Source organism: Myotis myotis, unplaced genomic scaffold, assembly GCF_014108235.1.
Source record: "Myotis myotis isolate mMyoMyo1 unplaced genomic scaffold, mMyoMyo1.p scaffold_m19_p_2, whole genome shotgun sequence".
NCBI classification, from domain to species: domain Eukaryota; kingdom Metazoa; phylum Chordata; class Mammalia; order Chiroptera; family Vespertilionidae; genus Myotis; species Myotis myotis.
Genome location: NW_023416324.1, coordinates 103,464,152 through 103,480,499, shown reverse-complemented (window position 1 = coordinate 103,480,499; position 16,348 = coordinate 103,464,152). Strand labels below are relative to the sequence as shown.

Here is a 16,348-nt window from a genome sequence, read left to right as displayed (position 1 = left end):
CCCTCTTCTATTTCATTATCTTTCTTTTATCTCTTACTTTTTTTTCCTTTTCCCAATTTCATTTCTGCACTCCTTTTTTTCTTTTTCTCTTTTTTCTTTTTCTATTTATCCCCTAATAATCTTTGATATGGTGGTCACCTTTATTTGGGGATATTAGTATCGTGAATACATTTGTGTTCAGTGCCTTGTGCGTTGTGCCTTGTTGTGTTGTATTTTGTGCCTTTAAATCAACGCAGCAGAGAGAGAGCTACATAACCAAACACCTAGAGAAGAGAGATCATGGGAGACAAAGAAACAGCCCGCATATGAAAGAAAAACAGCCATCACCAGAAAAGGAAGTAAACAAAATGGAGACAATGAAGGCAAGCAAACTGTCAGAGAAAGAATTCAGAGAAATGGTCATAAGGTGGATGAAAAGAATGGAAGGCAAATTCAACAATATGTGTAAGAACCAAGAGGAAATGAAGAAGAGCCAAGAAGAAATGAAATATGGCATCACTGCTATAAAGAACTCAATAGAAATCATCAACAGTAGACTAGAAGAAGCAGAGGACCGCATCAGTGAGCTAGAAGACAAGGTAGGAAAAAATACCCAAGCAGAGTAACTTCTAGAAAAAAAAAATTAAAAAGCAAGAGGAGAACCTAAGAGAACTTTGGGACACGAAACAAAACAACATCCGCATAATAGGGGTGCCAGAAGAAGAGGAAACTGAGCAAGGAATGGAAAACCTGTTTGAAAAAATAATGACAGAAAAGTTCCCTGATATATGGAAGAAAAAACTCACATAAATCCAAGAAGCTCACAGAGACCCAAACAAGATGAACCCCAAAAGACCGACGCCAAGGCACATTATAATTAAATTGGCAAACACCAACGACAAAGCAAGAATCTTAAAAATGGCCAGAGAGACAGAAAGTTACTTACAAAGGATCCCCCATCAGACTAGCAATGGGTTTCTCAACAGAAACACATCAGGCAAGAAGGGAATGGAATTAAATATACAAAGTCATGCAAAGGAAGGGTCTGAATCCAAGAATACTGTTCCCAGCAAGGCTATCAATCAAAATTGAGGGTGAAATCAAGAGCTTCACAGACAAAAAAGGACTACAGGAGTTTATTACCACCAAACCAGCAATGTAAGAAATGCTAAACGGTCTGCTGTAAAAATAATAAGAAACAAAGAAGGAACACAGGGGTAAAGAATAAAAATGGCGACAAACAAGTATCTATCAATAATAACTTTAAGTGTAAATGGATTAAATGCCCCAATCAAAAGACAGCCTAACTGAGGGCATAAGAAAACACGACCCATACATCTGCTGTCTAGAGGAAACCCACCTCAGAAAAAAAGACGCACACAGACTGATGGTGAAGGGATGGAAAAAGGTTTTTCAGGCGATTGGAAACGAAAAAAAAGCTGGGGTAGCAATACTTATATCTGACAAATTAGATCTCAAAGTGAAGGACATAAAAAGAGATAAGGAAGGCCACTTCATAATACTAAAAGGAGCAATCCAACAAGAAGAAATAACTCTGGTAAACATATACGCACCCAATATAGGAGCACCCAAGTATATAAGAAAACTTCTGGAGGAGATCAAGGGAGAGATTGACAGCAATACAATCATAGTAGGGGACTGTAACACCCCACTAGTACCATTGGACAAATCCTCTAAAAAAAAAAAATCAGCAAAGAAACATCAATCCTAAATGACTCACTAGATCAGATGGAATTAATTGACATCTTCAGAACATTTCCCCCCATGGCCACAGAATATACATTATTCTCAAGTGCACATGGGTCATTTTCAAAGATAGACCATATATTGGGTCACAGACAAAGTCTCTTCAAATTCAAGAAGATAGAAATCATACCAAGCATCTTCTCACATCACAATGGCATAAAACTGCAAATCAACTACAATAAAAACAATCCAAAAAAATCAACCACATGGAGACTAAATAGCATGCTATTAAACAATGACTGGGTTACCAGAGAGATCAAAGAAGAAATAAAAAACATCATGTCAACAAACGGCAATGAAAACACAACAATCAAAAACCTATGGGACACAGCGAAAGCAGTCTTGAGAGGGAAGTTCATAGCTCTACAATACAAAAACAATACAAAAGATCAACAAAACCAAGAGCTGGTTCTTTGAAAGGATAAACAAGATTGATGAACCTCAAGCCAGGCGCACTAAGAAACAAAGAAAAAGGACCCAAATAAACAAAATCAGAAATGAAAAAGGAGAAATAACAACAGACCCCACAGAAATATAAAGGGTTGTTAAAAAATACTATGAACAACTCTACTCCATAAATTAGACAACCTGGAAGAAATGGACATATTCCTAGAAAAATGCGACCTTCCAAAACTTAATCAGGAAGAATCTAAAAACCTCAATAGACCACTAACTATGGAAAAAACTGAAGCCGTAATCAAAAAGCTTCCAGCAAACAAAAGCCTGGGACCAGACAGCTTCACAGGGGAGTTTTACCAAACATTCAAGGAAGAATTAAAACCTATCCTCCTCAGACTATTCCAAAAAATTCAAGAAGAAGGAACACTTCCGAGCTCATTTTATGAAGCCAGCATCACCATAATACCAAAACCAGATAAAGACAACACAATGAAAGAGAATTACAGGCCAATAACCCTCATGAACATAAATGCCAAAATCCTCAACAAAATTCTAGCAAATCAGATCCAACAGTACATCAGAAAGATCATTCACCATGACCAAGTAGGTTTTATCCCAGGGATGTAAGGATGGTACAACATCCGCAAATCAATAAATGTGATACATCGCATGGTCATATCAATTGATGCAGAAGAAGCATTTGACAAAATCCAACACCCTTTCTTGATAAAAACTCTCAGCAAGGTAGGAATAGAAAGATCATACCTCAACATAATAAAAGCCATATATGACAAACCATCATAATCAATGGGCAAAAACTAAAACCGGAAAAACCAAGATGGCGGCATAGGTAAACAGCAGAGATTGCTGCCTCACAAAACCACTTCAAAAATACAACTAAAAGACGGAACGGACATCATCCAGAACCACAAGAAGGCTGGCTGAGTGGAAATTCTACAACTAGAAGGAAAGAGACAAGCATACCGAGACTCAGAGGTGGTGCGGTGCAGAATTAAAATACAAAGGTGCGGAGGTGCACGCGGAGTGGGCTGGCGGCTGAGGTCACAATTGTCCTTTTCAATTGGGAGGGAATCTCCAGCTCTGAGCTCCACTTCCAGGTGAGTCTCTAGGGAACCAGACTCATACGGGAGAAACGGGACTGTCTGGCATCGGTCGGAACTCAAGGGCAGCTTTCTCTCGGAGGCACACGCAGTGATTGCCGGGGCCTCTGAGGACAGGGCTGAGAGCAGCCGTACTGCTCACTCCGCCTGCCCCCCCACTTGATCCCCTGGGGCTCTGCCCCACCCAAGCCATGCACGGAGGCTTTTGCATATGAAAGGCCCGGCCCATTGTACTCTGAAAGTTACTTAACAAACTGCAGCTGCCCAAGGCCCCAGGGCAAATTGCATTGCTTTACAGGTGGCTTCTGCAGGGTAGGCTCAGGCAGAGGCTAGATAAGCACCTCCTTAGATCCAAGAGCCAGTGTACCCAGTGGTCAGAGTGGGACCATCCAATTATAACTCCACAGATCCATAAGGGACACACTCAGGGGGCAGACTCAGTGAGCACCAAAGCCCCACTGAAGCAAGTCTTGCCCCAGAAGGGTGCCTTCAGCACAGTTCTCCCACCACAGACACAGCTGATTTTCACAGCCAATTGGCCTGGAGGTCAAATCCTCCCAGTGTTACGTACAACAATCAAGGCTTAACTACAACAAGACTGTGCACAAAGCCCACAAGGGGGTGTACCAAGAGTGTCTACATAAGGTAATTGGGGAGGCTGAGCCACCAGGCCCTATAGGACACTTAGCACAGAAAGCCACTCTATCGACACAGCGAAGCATAAAAAATGCGGAGACAAAGAAACAAATCATAAATGACAGAAATGGAGGAAAGCAAACTGCTGGATATAGAGTTCAAAACCACACTTTTAAGGTTTTTCAAGAACTTTCTAGAAACCGCCGATAAATGTACTAAGATCCTCAAGAAATCTAGTGAGACCCTCGATGCTGTGATAAAGGACCAACTAGAAATTAAGCATACACTGACTGAAATAAAGAATATTATACAGACTCCCAACAGCAGACCAGAGGATCACAAGAATCAAGTCAAAGATTTGAAATGCGAAGAAGCAAAAAACACCCAACCGAAAAGTAAAATGAAAAAAGAATCCAAAAATACGAAGATAGTGTAAGGAGCCTCTGGGACAGCTTCAAGCGTACCAACATCCGAATTATAGGGGTGCCAGAAGAAGAGAGAGAGCAAGATATTGAAAATCTATTTGAAGAAATAATGACAGAAAACTTCCCCTACCTGGTGAAAGAAATAGACTTACAAGTCCAAGAAGCACAGAGAACCCCAAACAAAAGGAATCCAAAGAGGACCACACCTAGACACATCATAATTAAAATGCCAAGAGCAAAAGACAAAGAGAGAATCTTAAAAGCAGCAAGAGAAAGAAACTCAGTTACCTACAAGGGAATACCCAGACGACTGTCAGCTGATTTTTCAACAGAAACTTTGCAGGTCAGAAGGGAGTGGCAAGAAATATTCAAAGTGATGAATGCCAATAACCTACAACCAAGATTACTTTATCCAACAAAGCTATCATTCAGAATTGAAGGTCAGATAAAGAGCTTCACAGATAAGGAAAAGCTAATGGAGTTCATCACCACCAAAACAGTATTATATGAACTGTTGAAAGGTATCCTTTAAGAAGAGGAAGAAGAAGAAAAAGGTAAAGATACAAATTATGAACAACAAATACACATCTATCAACAAGTGAATCTAAAAATCAAGTGAATAAATAATCTGATGAACAGAATGAACTGGTGATTATAATAGAATCAGGGACATAGAAAGGGAATGGACTGACTATTCATGGGGGGGAAAGGGGTGTGGGGGATGCAGGAAGAGACTGGACAAAAACGTGCACCGATGGATGAGGACAGTGGGTGGGGAGTGGGGGCGGAGGGTGGGATGGGAACTGGGAGGATGGGAGTTATGGGGGGAAAAAAGAGGAACAAATGTAATAATCTGAAGAATAAAGATTTAATTTAAAAAAAAAATCCACAACTAAAACCATTTCCCCTAAGAACAGTAACAAGACAGGGATGCCCCCTCTCACTACACCTGTTCAATATACGACTGGAAGTACTAGCCATTGTGATGAGACAAAAAGAAGAAATAAAAGGCATCTAAATTTAAAAAGAAGAAGTAAAACTCTCCTTATTTGCAGATGACATGATACTGTACATAGAGAACCCTAAAGACTCCATCAAAAAATTATTAGACTTAATAAATGAATTCAGCAATGTAGCAGCATACAAAATTAATGCCACGAAATCTATGGCATTTCTTTACATCAATAGTGAACTTACAGAAAGTGAGACTAAAAAAGCAATCCCATTTACCATCACACCAAAAAAATTAAGATACCTAGGAATAAACTTAACTAAAGTGGTAAAAGACCTGTACTTGGAAAACTACAGGACACTGAAAAAAGAGATAGAGGAAGACATAAATAGATGGAAGAACATACCATGTTCATGGATTGGTAGAATCAACATCATCAAAATGTCCATACTACCCCAAGCAATCTATAGATTCAATGCAATCCCCATTAAATTACCAATGGCATATTTCACAGATCTAGAACGAACGTTCCAAAAATTCATCTGGAATAAAAAAAGACCTCGAATAGCTGCAGCAATCCTGAGAAAGAAGAACAAAGTAGGAGGGATCTCAATACCAGATATCAAGCTGTATTACAAAGCCACTGTTCTCAAAACAGCTTGGTACTGGCACAAGAACAGACATATAAATCAATGGAATGGAATAGAGAACCCAGAAATCTGCCCAAACCACTATGCCTAATTAATATTCGACAAAGGAAGCAAGAGCATACAATGGAGTCAAGACAGTCTCTTCAATAAATGGTGTTGGGAAAATTGGACAGATACATGCAAAAAGATGAAACTAGACCACCAACTCACACCATACACAAAAATAAACTCAAAATGGATAAAAGACTTAAACATAAGACGGGAAACCATAAAAATACTAGAGGTATCCATAGGCAGCGAAATCACAAACATATGCTGAAGAAATTTCTTCTCTGATACTGCTCCTAAGGCAATGGGAGCTAAAGAGAAAATAAACAAATGGGACTACATCAAAATAAAAAGCTTTTGCACAGCAAAGGAAACCATCAACAAGACAACAAGACGACCCACTGCATGGGTGAATATATTTGCCAATGACAACACCAATAAGCGTTTAATCTCCAACATTTACAGGAACTCATGAAACTTAATAATAGGAAGATAAAGAATCCAATCAAAAAATGGGCAATGGACCTAGATACACTTTTCGAAAGAGGACATACAGAAGGCCGAAAGACATATGAAAACATTCTCAAAGTCACTAATTATACGAGAGATGCAAATGAAAAAGACAATGCGGTATCATCTCACACCCGCCAGAATGGCTATCATCAACAAACAACAAGTGTTGGATAGGATGTGGAGAAAAAGGAACCCTTCTGCACTGCTCGTGGGAATGCAGACTGGTGCAACCACTGTGGAGAACAGTATGGAGTTTCCTCAAAAAACTAAAAATGGAACTCTAATTCGACCCAGTGATCCCTGTCTAGGAATATATCCCAAGAAGCCAGAAAGACCAATCAGAAAGGATATACGCACCACTATGTTCATAGCAGCTCAATTCACCATAGCCAAGATTTGGAAACAGCCTAAGTGCCCATCAGCAGATGAGAGGATTAAAAAACTGTGGTACATCTACACAATGGAATACTACGCTGAGGTAAAAAAAAAGGAACTCTTGCCATTTGCAACAGCATGGATGGAACTGGAGAGCATTATGCTAAGTGAAATAAGCCAGTCAGAGAAAGATAAATACCACATGATCTCACTCATTTGTGGAATATAGAGAACAACATAGACTGATGAACAGGGACAGATCCAAAGACAGACAAACAGCGATCAGACTATCAATCCCCAAAGGGAAAGTAGGGGAAGGTGGGGGTAAGGGAAAGAGATCAACTAAAGGACTTGTATACATGCACACGGACAACAGGGGGATGAGAGCATGAGTGGGAGGGAAGGGGGGAAGTTGGGGGTTAATGGGGGGATGAGGACACATTTGTAATACCTTAATCAATAAAGAAATTAAAGATTAAAAAATAAAAATTAAAAAAATATAAAATAAATAAAATAAAATAATTTTAAAGTTCACCCAGAAGAATAAGCATACAAGAGTACCTAAGAATGTGCTAGCCTGTCTTTAATTTTCTATGCCACCACATCCAAATCATTTGTAAGATTTAAAAATAACAGCCTGGCTTAAGAAGAGACATTAGCTGATTTCAATTACCCTAAGATGGCACCAGTCATATTTAGTGCAAACCAGACATTTAAGAGAAGTTAAATTCAAATAGTAGTTAATAAGATTTTAAAAAAGAATAGCCAACTTTTTAAGCTAGTGTTCCAGATAAACTGTAAATGTAATGCTACTTCAGAAGCTGAGCCTCTCCCTCTTCTTAACCTGGAACTGAACCATATTATTTGTCTTGGGCTTGGATTTTTATTTTCTTTTAAATCTAAAAACAACAAGTTAATGCTTAAAGTTCTTCTGAAGTTACAGAACAATTCCTCATCCAAATAAAAAGACCCAAAAGCAAGGGTAGAGTAAGGGAGGTTTGAGGAAATAAAGATGCAAAGAGAAATTTATCAAGTGACAGTACAGATGTGGGGAAGGACAGCAAGAAAATCCCAAAGGAAAAAGGATCATTCTGATGTCTGCTGAGGATACAAGATAAAGGTGAGGCCAACTACACTCATGCCATATGACCCTGTATCTTGGTGACTGAGAATAAAAACTTTTTTCTTCCTGGCTGCTCCTACGTTATTTTAAGTGAAAGGCCTCCATACCTGAGTTTTCAAATTAGCAAGCCATCCACAGTAACATCCTTCCAGTGCTGCCATTCTGCCTAGTCAGCTCTCCATTTCCATTTCTGTCTCCCAGATGTCTTTGTCCTCTCATCCTCTAAAGCAGCGGTTCTCAACCTGTGGGTCGCGACCCCTTTGGCGGTCAAACAACCCTTTCACAGGGGTCGCCTAAGACCATCCTGCATATCAGATATTTACATTAAGATTCATAACAGTAGCAACATTACAGTTATGAAGTATCAACGAAAATAATTTTATGGTTGGGTCACAACATGAGGAACTGTATTTAAAGGGCCAGAAGGTTGAGAACCACTGCTCTAAAGCATCAACTTACACCTCCCCCAAGTTTAACAATCTCTTCCACAGGAAGCAAATCAACACCTTTATTGTACTGAGATGACTGCCAATTCCTGATCTTAACCTCGTCCTCTCATAGGTTCTAGTCTGTTCTCAAACTGCTCTCTGGATCATCATTCTCAAATCCAATAGTTGTAAAATGCCTCACAAACTATCTTATCCTCTAACATTAGGTGGTAACTCTCAATTACTCATAATCTGGAAATAGTAAGATGCTAAGACAGCGGTTCTCAACCTGTGGGGCGCGACCCCTTTGGGGGTCGAACGACCCTTTCACAGGGGTCGCCTAAGACCATTGGAAAACACATATATAATTATATATTGTTTTTGTGATTAATCACTATGCTCTAATTATGTTCAATTTGTAACAATGAAATTGGGGGTCACCAAAACATGAGGAACTGTATTAAAGGGTCGTGGCATTAGGAAGGTTGAGAACCACTGCGCTAAGAGCACAAATTCTGGAATCAGATTTACCAGATCTGTAGCCTTGGGACTAGTTCCTTCATGTGTAAAGCTGTACAGCACCTGCCTCAGTGATGATGTGAAGGATAAATACAGGTGAAGCACTCAGTGTTTGGTACATAATAAGCCTATCTAATAAAGAGTGAATATGCAAATTGACCGACACTCCATCACAAATGGCAGCGCTGAGTCCTCTCAACCCTGATGGAGTCCCCCAGTCCTGGAGGACGGCCGCTGAGAGTGGGCAGCGTGAGCAGCCTGGCAGAATGCTTGCTTCATCTCTGCGGCGACAAGGCAAGTGTTCCACCCCAGCCACAGAGGGCCTCTGGGCAGCAGGCACAGAGCAGCGGGGGGAAAGGGGGAACACTTGCGTTGTTGCCCTGGTGACAAGGCAAGCGATCCGGCCCAGCCGTAGAGGGCCTCTAGGCAAGCTGAGCCCAGAACGCTTGCGTTGTCGCCCCGACAACGAGGCAAGCGTTCTGGCCTGGCCGCAGAGGGCCTCTGGGCAGGCTGGGCCCAGAGCGGCTGGGTGGAATGCTTGCTTCGTCATCACCGCCACAGAGACTCTGACAGCAGGGAGAAGGAAGTCCTACCCCCACAGAATCAGCCAGAATCAGCCGTTGATGAGACAGCTTCAGTGGCCTTACAGCCAGGACTCTCATTCACCTGCATCTCAGACCGTGACAGTAGAGAGGTGGGACTATGTCTAAAGAGCAATTATTGATACAATGTAGCTCTGCAGCCGAAAGAAGAGGGCTTATAGACAGAAAATGTCTAAAGACCAACGTGTCTTTGAAGTTGAAAGAAGGCAGTGGCAACAACAGAATATGTCTAAAGAACAGTCATCAACAAGTACTACCAATACCAGCAGGAACTGCCTTCTCAGCAAAAATGGAGTACATGAGGATGCAATTCTCAAACATAGTTGTGGTGGAATGACTGTTAGATGTCAATTTTGCCTATCACTAAATTTCTTTGATGAAAGACCATCCGATGGGAAATTTACTCGATGTTTTAGCAAAGGTAAAGTCTGTCCAAATGATATACATTTTCCAGAATAATCAGAATATTTTAAAAGATTAATGACAAACGAAGATTCTGACAGTAAAAATTTCATGGAAAATATTCATTCCATAAATAGTTCTTTTGCTTTTGCTTCCATGGGTGCAAATATTGCATCGCCATCAGGATATGGGCCATACTGTTTTAGAATGCACGGACAAGTTTATCACCATACTGGAACTTTACATCCTTCGGATGGTGTTTCTTGGAAGTAGAGGAGGGCAGCAGGGGGGACCAAGCCTGCAGAGGAGGGAAGTTGGGGGCAATCAGGCCGGCAGGGGAGAGCAATTGGGGGTGATCAGGACAGCAGGGGAGCAGTTAGGTGTCAATCAGGCTGGCAGGGGAGTAGTTAGGGGGTAATCAGGCTGGCAGGCAGAAGCGGTTAGGGGCATTCAGGCAGGCAGGGAGGCAGGTAAGTGGCTGGGAGCCAGCAGTCCTGGATTGTGAGAGGGATGTCCGACTGCCCGTTTAGGCCTGATCCCAGTAGGCCCAATCCCACCGGGATTAGGCCTAAATGGGCAGTCGGACATCCCTTACGGGGTCCCAGTTTGGAGAGGGTGCAGGCTGGGCTGAGGGACAACCGCCCCCCCCCCAAGTGCACGAATTTTGTGCACAGAGCCTCTAGTTAATCAATAAGTGTTAGCCAGCAGCAGCATAATAACAGGGTCATCTTGGACTCCTTCCTGATCCCCTATAACCAACTGAGTCAAATTCTGTCCATCCTGCCTCTAATTCTATAACTCTTCTACAAGGAATCCTTTCCCTTGCTAAAGACACCATTGTGGTTCAGATCTCCCCTTTATTCAACCATTTACTGGGCAACCATCTACTAATACTATGCCTTGCATTATAGATATAAAGTAAGACATAGCTCCTGTCACTAGGAGCTAATAAGAGAGACAAGTGAAAATGTGGCTATGCCAAAAGAGCAGAGGCAAATCTTAATGGGAGTGAGGAAGATGTTAGGAAGAGCTTCCCAGAAACAATGAGGTGAGATTTTTGAAGCAATCCTTAATATCAGCACTGCAATAATCTTCAAATTGGTCCTCCTCACTTCCAAATCCTTCCTAAACTATCCCGCCCCCCCCCCCCCCAGTGGCTCTTTAATTGTATTCTGTAGCTTTCAAAGCCCTCCACAATTTAGCTAAAACTTAACCTTTCCATCTCAGCTCCTTCTGTCATATGCAAGCCCCCTATCTAAACAAGACCACTTAACAATCCACTTCCCTGAGATTTCTTTTTCTTCACCTCACCCATCTCTTTATACCCCTTATCTCTATCCTTCAAAACTCTCATTGTTCAAAAGGACTTAATCAAATTTTTCTATGCTCTTAAAGATTTCTCCATCCACCCTCCATTCAACCAGCTGTCACTTCTTTCACCCAATTTATAGGTACTTTTGATGTTGACTCTCCTCTTTCACAGGACAGCATGCTCCCCCAAAAGTGGCCAGGGTCTTATTTAATGTTTTCTTTCTCAAAACCAAGCACAAGATCTGGCAAGTGACCGGAACTCAATATACTTGTTGGCTTAACCTACACAACAAAATTGCACCATACACTGTTCACATACTATGCTGTCCACTCACTAACATGGAACAGCTATCTAGCTTAATACCATTCTCTAAGCCAGTGGTTCTCAACCTTCCTAATGCCTCAATCCTTTAATACAGTTCCTCATGTTTTGGTGACCCCCAATTTCACTGTTACAAATTGAACATAATTAAAGCATAGTGATTAATCGCAAAAACAATATGTAATTATATATGTGTTTTCCGATGGTCTTAGGCGACCCCTGTGAAAGGGTCGTTCGACCCCCAAAGGGGTCGCGCCCCACAGGTTGAGAACCGCTGCTCTAAGCCAAACCAAAACAACTCCATAAGATCACTGAGACATGCACTATGTATAATAAAATTAAATAACAAACCTGAAGTAATCTTTAAAATTATATCCAAAACAGTACCAATACATGAAAAGTTGTAACTACATTTTAAGTGTCCTGCAGTTTATTTAACCTGAGGAAGAGCCTAGTGAAAAAAATTAACTTCTCAAAGAGACATCTACCAAATAGTCTCAAGTGCTACAGGCAACTGTTTCTTGCTTTCAAAAAGGTTATTTCCACAAAATTTCTAGCACACAGCTGGTGTGTAATAAAATGTTAAAGGTATTTAATAATAGCACATGAGGCAAATTATTTGTAATATCAATGTTTTTTAGTTTATTATCCTATATCAAGTTCTAATTTTTATTTCAAAATTGAAGCTCTTTGTAAAAAGGATTAGAAAGGCAGGAGTCTTCATCTCGCATCCCAAATGGGATGTAGTAAGGCAAATGGGTATCTTTTATTGGTATACTTCCCAGGAAAAACAAAGTTTCAGGAATAAAAAAAATTTTAAAAAAAGACTTTCTGAAAACAATTCAATCCAATTAAGGTAGGAATATTTTTTACCCATATCAACATTCATATTCAAGCACCAATGCTGCAAATACTCATTTCTAAAAAACACTGATCAAAAAAGTGGAAGTTCATAATTCCACTCTCCACCCCAAAACACAACCTTCCACACATAAAATTAATCACCTTATATTTTAAGATAAGGTTATGACCATATTATAATAAAAATTCAGTTTAATCTAAAACTGGAAACTATGCAGAGCCTAATTTTCAAGGTTTGTGTTTTGTTTGCAGATGTTCATATTTAAATCTTACATATTTTCAGGAACTACAAAAAAAGATGTACACAGGCAGTAATTAATACTTAAGGATCACAAGCCTTGGATGAATGCTCATTTTACTTATTTCTTACAAGTGAAATACTTGGTTAGTCAGCAGTCAATCAAAATTGTTCCCAAACCAACTTAGTACCTGATGTCAAGGAAGCTAGCAATATTATGTTTACCTATGTAACCCAATTTTTAAATGTGGGAAAAAATAAGCATTGTCAGAGTGCAATAACAGGGTACACAATTCAATATTAATATTATTACCAGCACAGGAGATGCAGAAGCAAAGAAAATATATCACATTCTCTTTATATCCTCATTTTTGCTGAGCAAGCAAACAAAAAACCTCTTAATAATTTGATAAATTCTAAGAAAATGTTTAACAAGTTTATAAGCAAATAATTATAAACTTGTCTTTGTCTCTCCTCCCAAAATCAAATATAGCATCAATGTCCCTCTCCCCCAAAGCAGTATTTTAGTCTGGTGATAAACAGGAATAATAAATAGGAAAATCTTAGCTCATTCCTAAAACATTTCTGAATTTCTATATTTGCCAGGCTTTAAAATGAAAAACATAGCAAAATTAAACAGAAGAGCCCTAGCCGGTTTGGCTCAGTGGACAGAGCGTCGCCTGCGGACTGAAGGGTCCCGGGTTTTATTCCGGTCAAGGGCACATGCCCAGATTGCAGGCTCCATCCCTAGGAGGGGGCGTGGGGGAGGCAGCAATCAATGGTTCACTCCCATCAAGGATGTTTCTGTCTCTCCCTCTCCCTTCCTCTCTGAAATCAATAAAAACACATTTTTAAAAAATTAAACAGAAGACAAAAGGACATGGAATCTCTTCACTGGGGACAACTACACATAAAGGTAAATCATTTTATGCAAACATAAAATGTAATTTTTAAAGCTAGAAGGAACTGTAGAAGTTATCTAACATAACTTCAGTATTTTATAGTTAAGACATGTCAAAATAATTTTGCCATTATCTATGCAAAAATCTTGTATATTGTACATTTTTAAATTAAAATTTTTCTCAATGTCTAGAAATATGATTTACAAACATCCCTTCCCATATCAATGGTAATTTAAGTAGCAAAGAAGAATGAACATGAAACAGAAAAATCTCTTCATCTGTATTGTAGAATGTCACTCACCTGTTTTCACAAGAGGAAGGGAAATCAAACCAGAGATCAAAAGCTAGAAATTCCAAATACTGTAGTATCAGCCAAAACGGTCTGATCCTCCCTCCAAACATTTCTGGACTTGTGTTAAAAATAAAAAGCAACCTGGGCAGTCATTATGATAGTCCATGACTTAAGATTCTAAATCTCAGGATTAGACATTTTCCTGACATTCTGAAAAGTACTTTTAAGGATAAAAAGGAGAAGGGGAAAGAACTAATATTATCCTATATAATAATCCTATATAATAATCCTATATAATAAAAGGGTAATATGCAAATTGACCCTAACAGCTGAATGACCAGTCGCTATGATGCGCACTGACCACCAAGGGGCAGACGCTCAATGCAGGAACTGCCCCCTGGTAGTCAGTGCACTCCCACAGGCGGAGCTCTGCTTAGCCACAAGCCAGGCTGACAGCTGTGAGTACAGCGGCGGTGGCAGGAGCCTCTCCCGCCTCTTTGGCAGCACTAAGAATGTCCAACTGCAGCTTAGGCCCGATCCCCCAGGGAGCAGGCCTAAGCCGGCAGTGGATATCCCCCGAGGGGTCCTGGACTGTGAGAGGGCACAGGCTGGGCTGAAGGGAGCCCCCTCCTCCCCCGAGTGCACAAATTTTCATGCACTGGGCCTCTAGTCTATAATAATAAAAACATAATGTGCTAATTATACCAGACAACCTTCCAGACAAAGCAGGGGCTGTGAGGGAAGCCTGGGTCCCAGGTGCCTGCTGGTGGCCAAAGGGAAGCCCAGTCCTGGGTCCCAGGTGCCAGAGGGAAGCCAGTGCCAGCATCCAGGGGAAGGAAGGCCTACTCTTGCATGAATTTCATGCATCAGGCCTCTAGTGTACTTTATAAACATTAGCTCATTTAATCCTTACATCAACCCCAGAAAAGAGGGATGAATTGTATACATATTACAAAAGAAACTAAGACTCAAGAATTTATGCAATCTGGCCTGGCCATTTATGGCTGTTGTTTGGAGCATTGTCGAAGGTTGTGGGTTTGATTCCATGAGGATACATACCTAGGTTTCAGATTCAATACCGTCAGGGAGGATTCAGGAGACAACCCATTGATGTATCTCTCTCACATTGATGTTTCTCCTTCTCTCCCTTCCTCCTTAAGGTCAATTTAAAAAAAGTGTTTATACAATCTGCCTTAAAATTGCAAATATAATTAATTACCAATACAGGACCTGAACACAATCTAGTTTATTTTTTATCAAAATCCAAGATCTTTCTACATCATGTAGCCTCTATATTAATAGAGAAAATCATGTTAATATTATTTGAATCCTGAGATATTGATTCCTTTTACAGACATCAGAATATCTTTTATTGGCATCAACTGATGATAATCTAAAACAATATATTTAAAAAGATTTGCCCTAGCTGGTGTGGACAGAGTGTCTGACCCAAGGACTTAAGGGTTGTAGGTTCAATTCCATTCAAGGGCATGAACCTCCGTTGCTTGATCCCCAGCGGGGCGAGCTTGCAAGAGGCAATCAATCGATGTGAGATCGGTGTTTGTCTCTCCCCCTCCCTTCCACTCTCTCTAAAAATCAATGGGAAAATATCCTTGGGTGAGGATTAACAAAACAAACAAAAAAAATTTACTGGAAGATCCAACAATTTAATTATAGGCAACAGTCACACACAATCACGAAAAGTCCTATTATAGAAGGAAGACTAACCAGACATTAAAATGTATCCAAGGCCTCAAACTAGGAGATACTTAAAATACTATTTTGAGGAGAAACAAAAAATTGTGACGCTTATGCTTGAGTTGTTATAGGTTTAACTAGCTTTAGCAACAGTTCCAATAGTAAGCAAGGCTGTTTTTGTCAGGAGTCTGTTTCTAGAAAGTGGGTAGAGTAAGGTATCCAACTAATCCCCTAATCCCCAAGGGGAAATGTACCAGGGAGGGAGAAAATGACAAAGAGTAAATGCATAATGTAAAGCAGCCAAAAGTGGCCCTCTACCATAGTTTTACATAACTGAAAGATGTCTGGTAAAGCCATTCTAATTACAAACTAATTGTGAACATCATCCCCCAAATGACATAAGATTACGATTTATTAGAAACTGAGACAGCAACTACAAAACTGGTTATTAATGTTTGTCACAACAAACTGTAAACGCAAGGCACGTCCGCCCGGTCTACCATACACTTAACTTCTTAATAAGCGGCTTTAAGATGTAACAGAGCGTTTAAGTGTTAAACAACTTCTGACATCAGCATTAAAAACTTAACAGCTACTGCAGCCAGTACCTATATCGTGTTCGAGATGAGGAACTCAAAGAGAAAACGATTGAATGACCCGTCCAAGACCTGATGCTGCTAAACACAACCTAACACCAAACAACTTCTCCAGCTCAAAGGTTTTCCAAGTGGCGCACCCAACTCCCTGCAAACTCCACGGCGACTTTCTAAACCAGGTGGCCTCGC

General features: G+C 40.4%; 1 protein-coding gene across 5 annotated transcripts in view; it reads right to left on the bottom strand.

Moving 5' to 3' along the window:
* LOC118676351 (U2 snRNP associated SURP domain containing) overlaps window positions 1–16,348 on the bottom strand; it is a 76,550-nt gene that overhangs the window by 59,434 nt on the left and 768 nt on the right. For 3 of the 5 annotated variants that reach the window (XM_036350132.1, XM_036350134.1, XM_036350135.1), the window contains exon 1: window positions 8,096–8,164. The exons of the other annotated variants lie outside the window; for them this stretch is intronic. In XM_036350132.1, coding sequence (XP_036206025.1) covers window positions 8,096–8,149 — 54 coding nt within the window. In that variant the 5' untranslated portion in view covers window positions 8,150–8,164. Of the gene's footprint in view, window positions 1–8,095; window positions 8,165–16,348 lie in introns of those variants that run through there. 5 annotated transcript variants of the gene reach the window in all.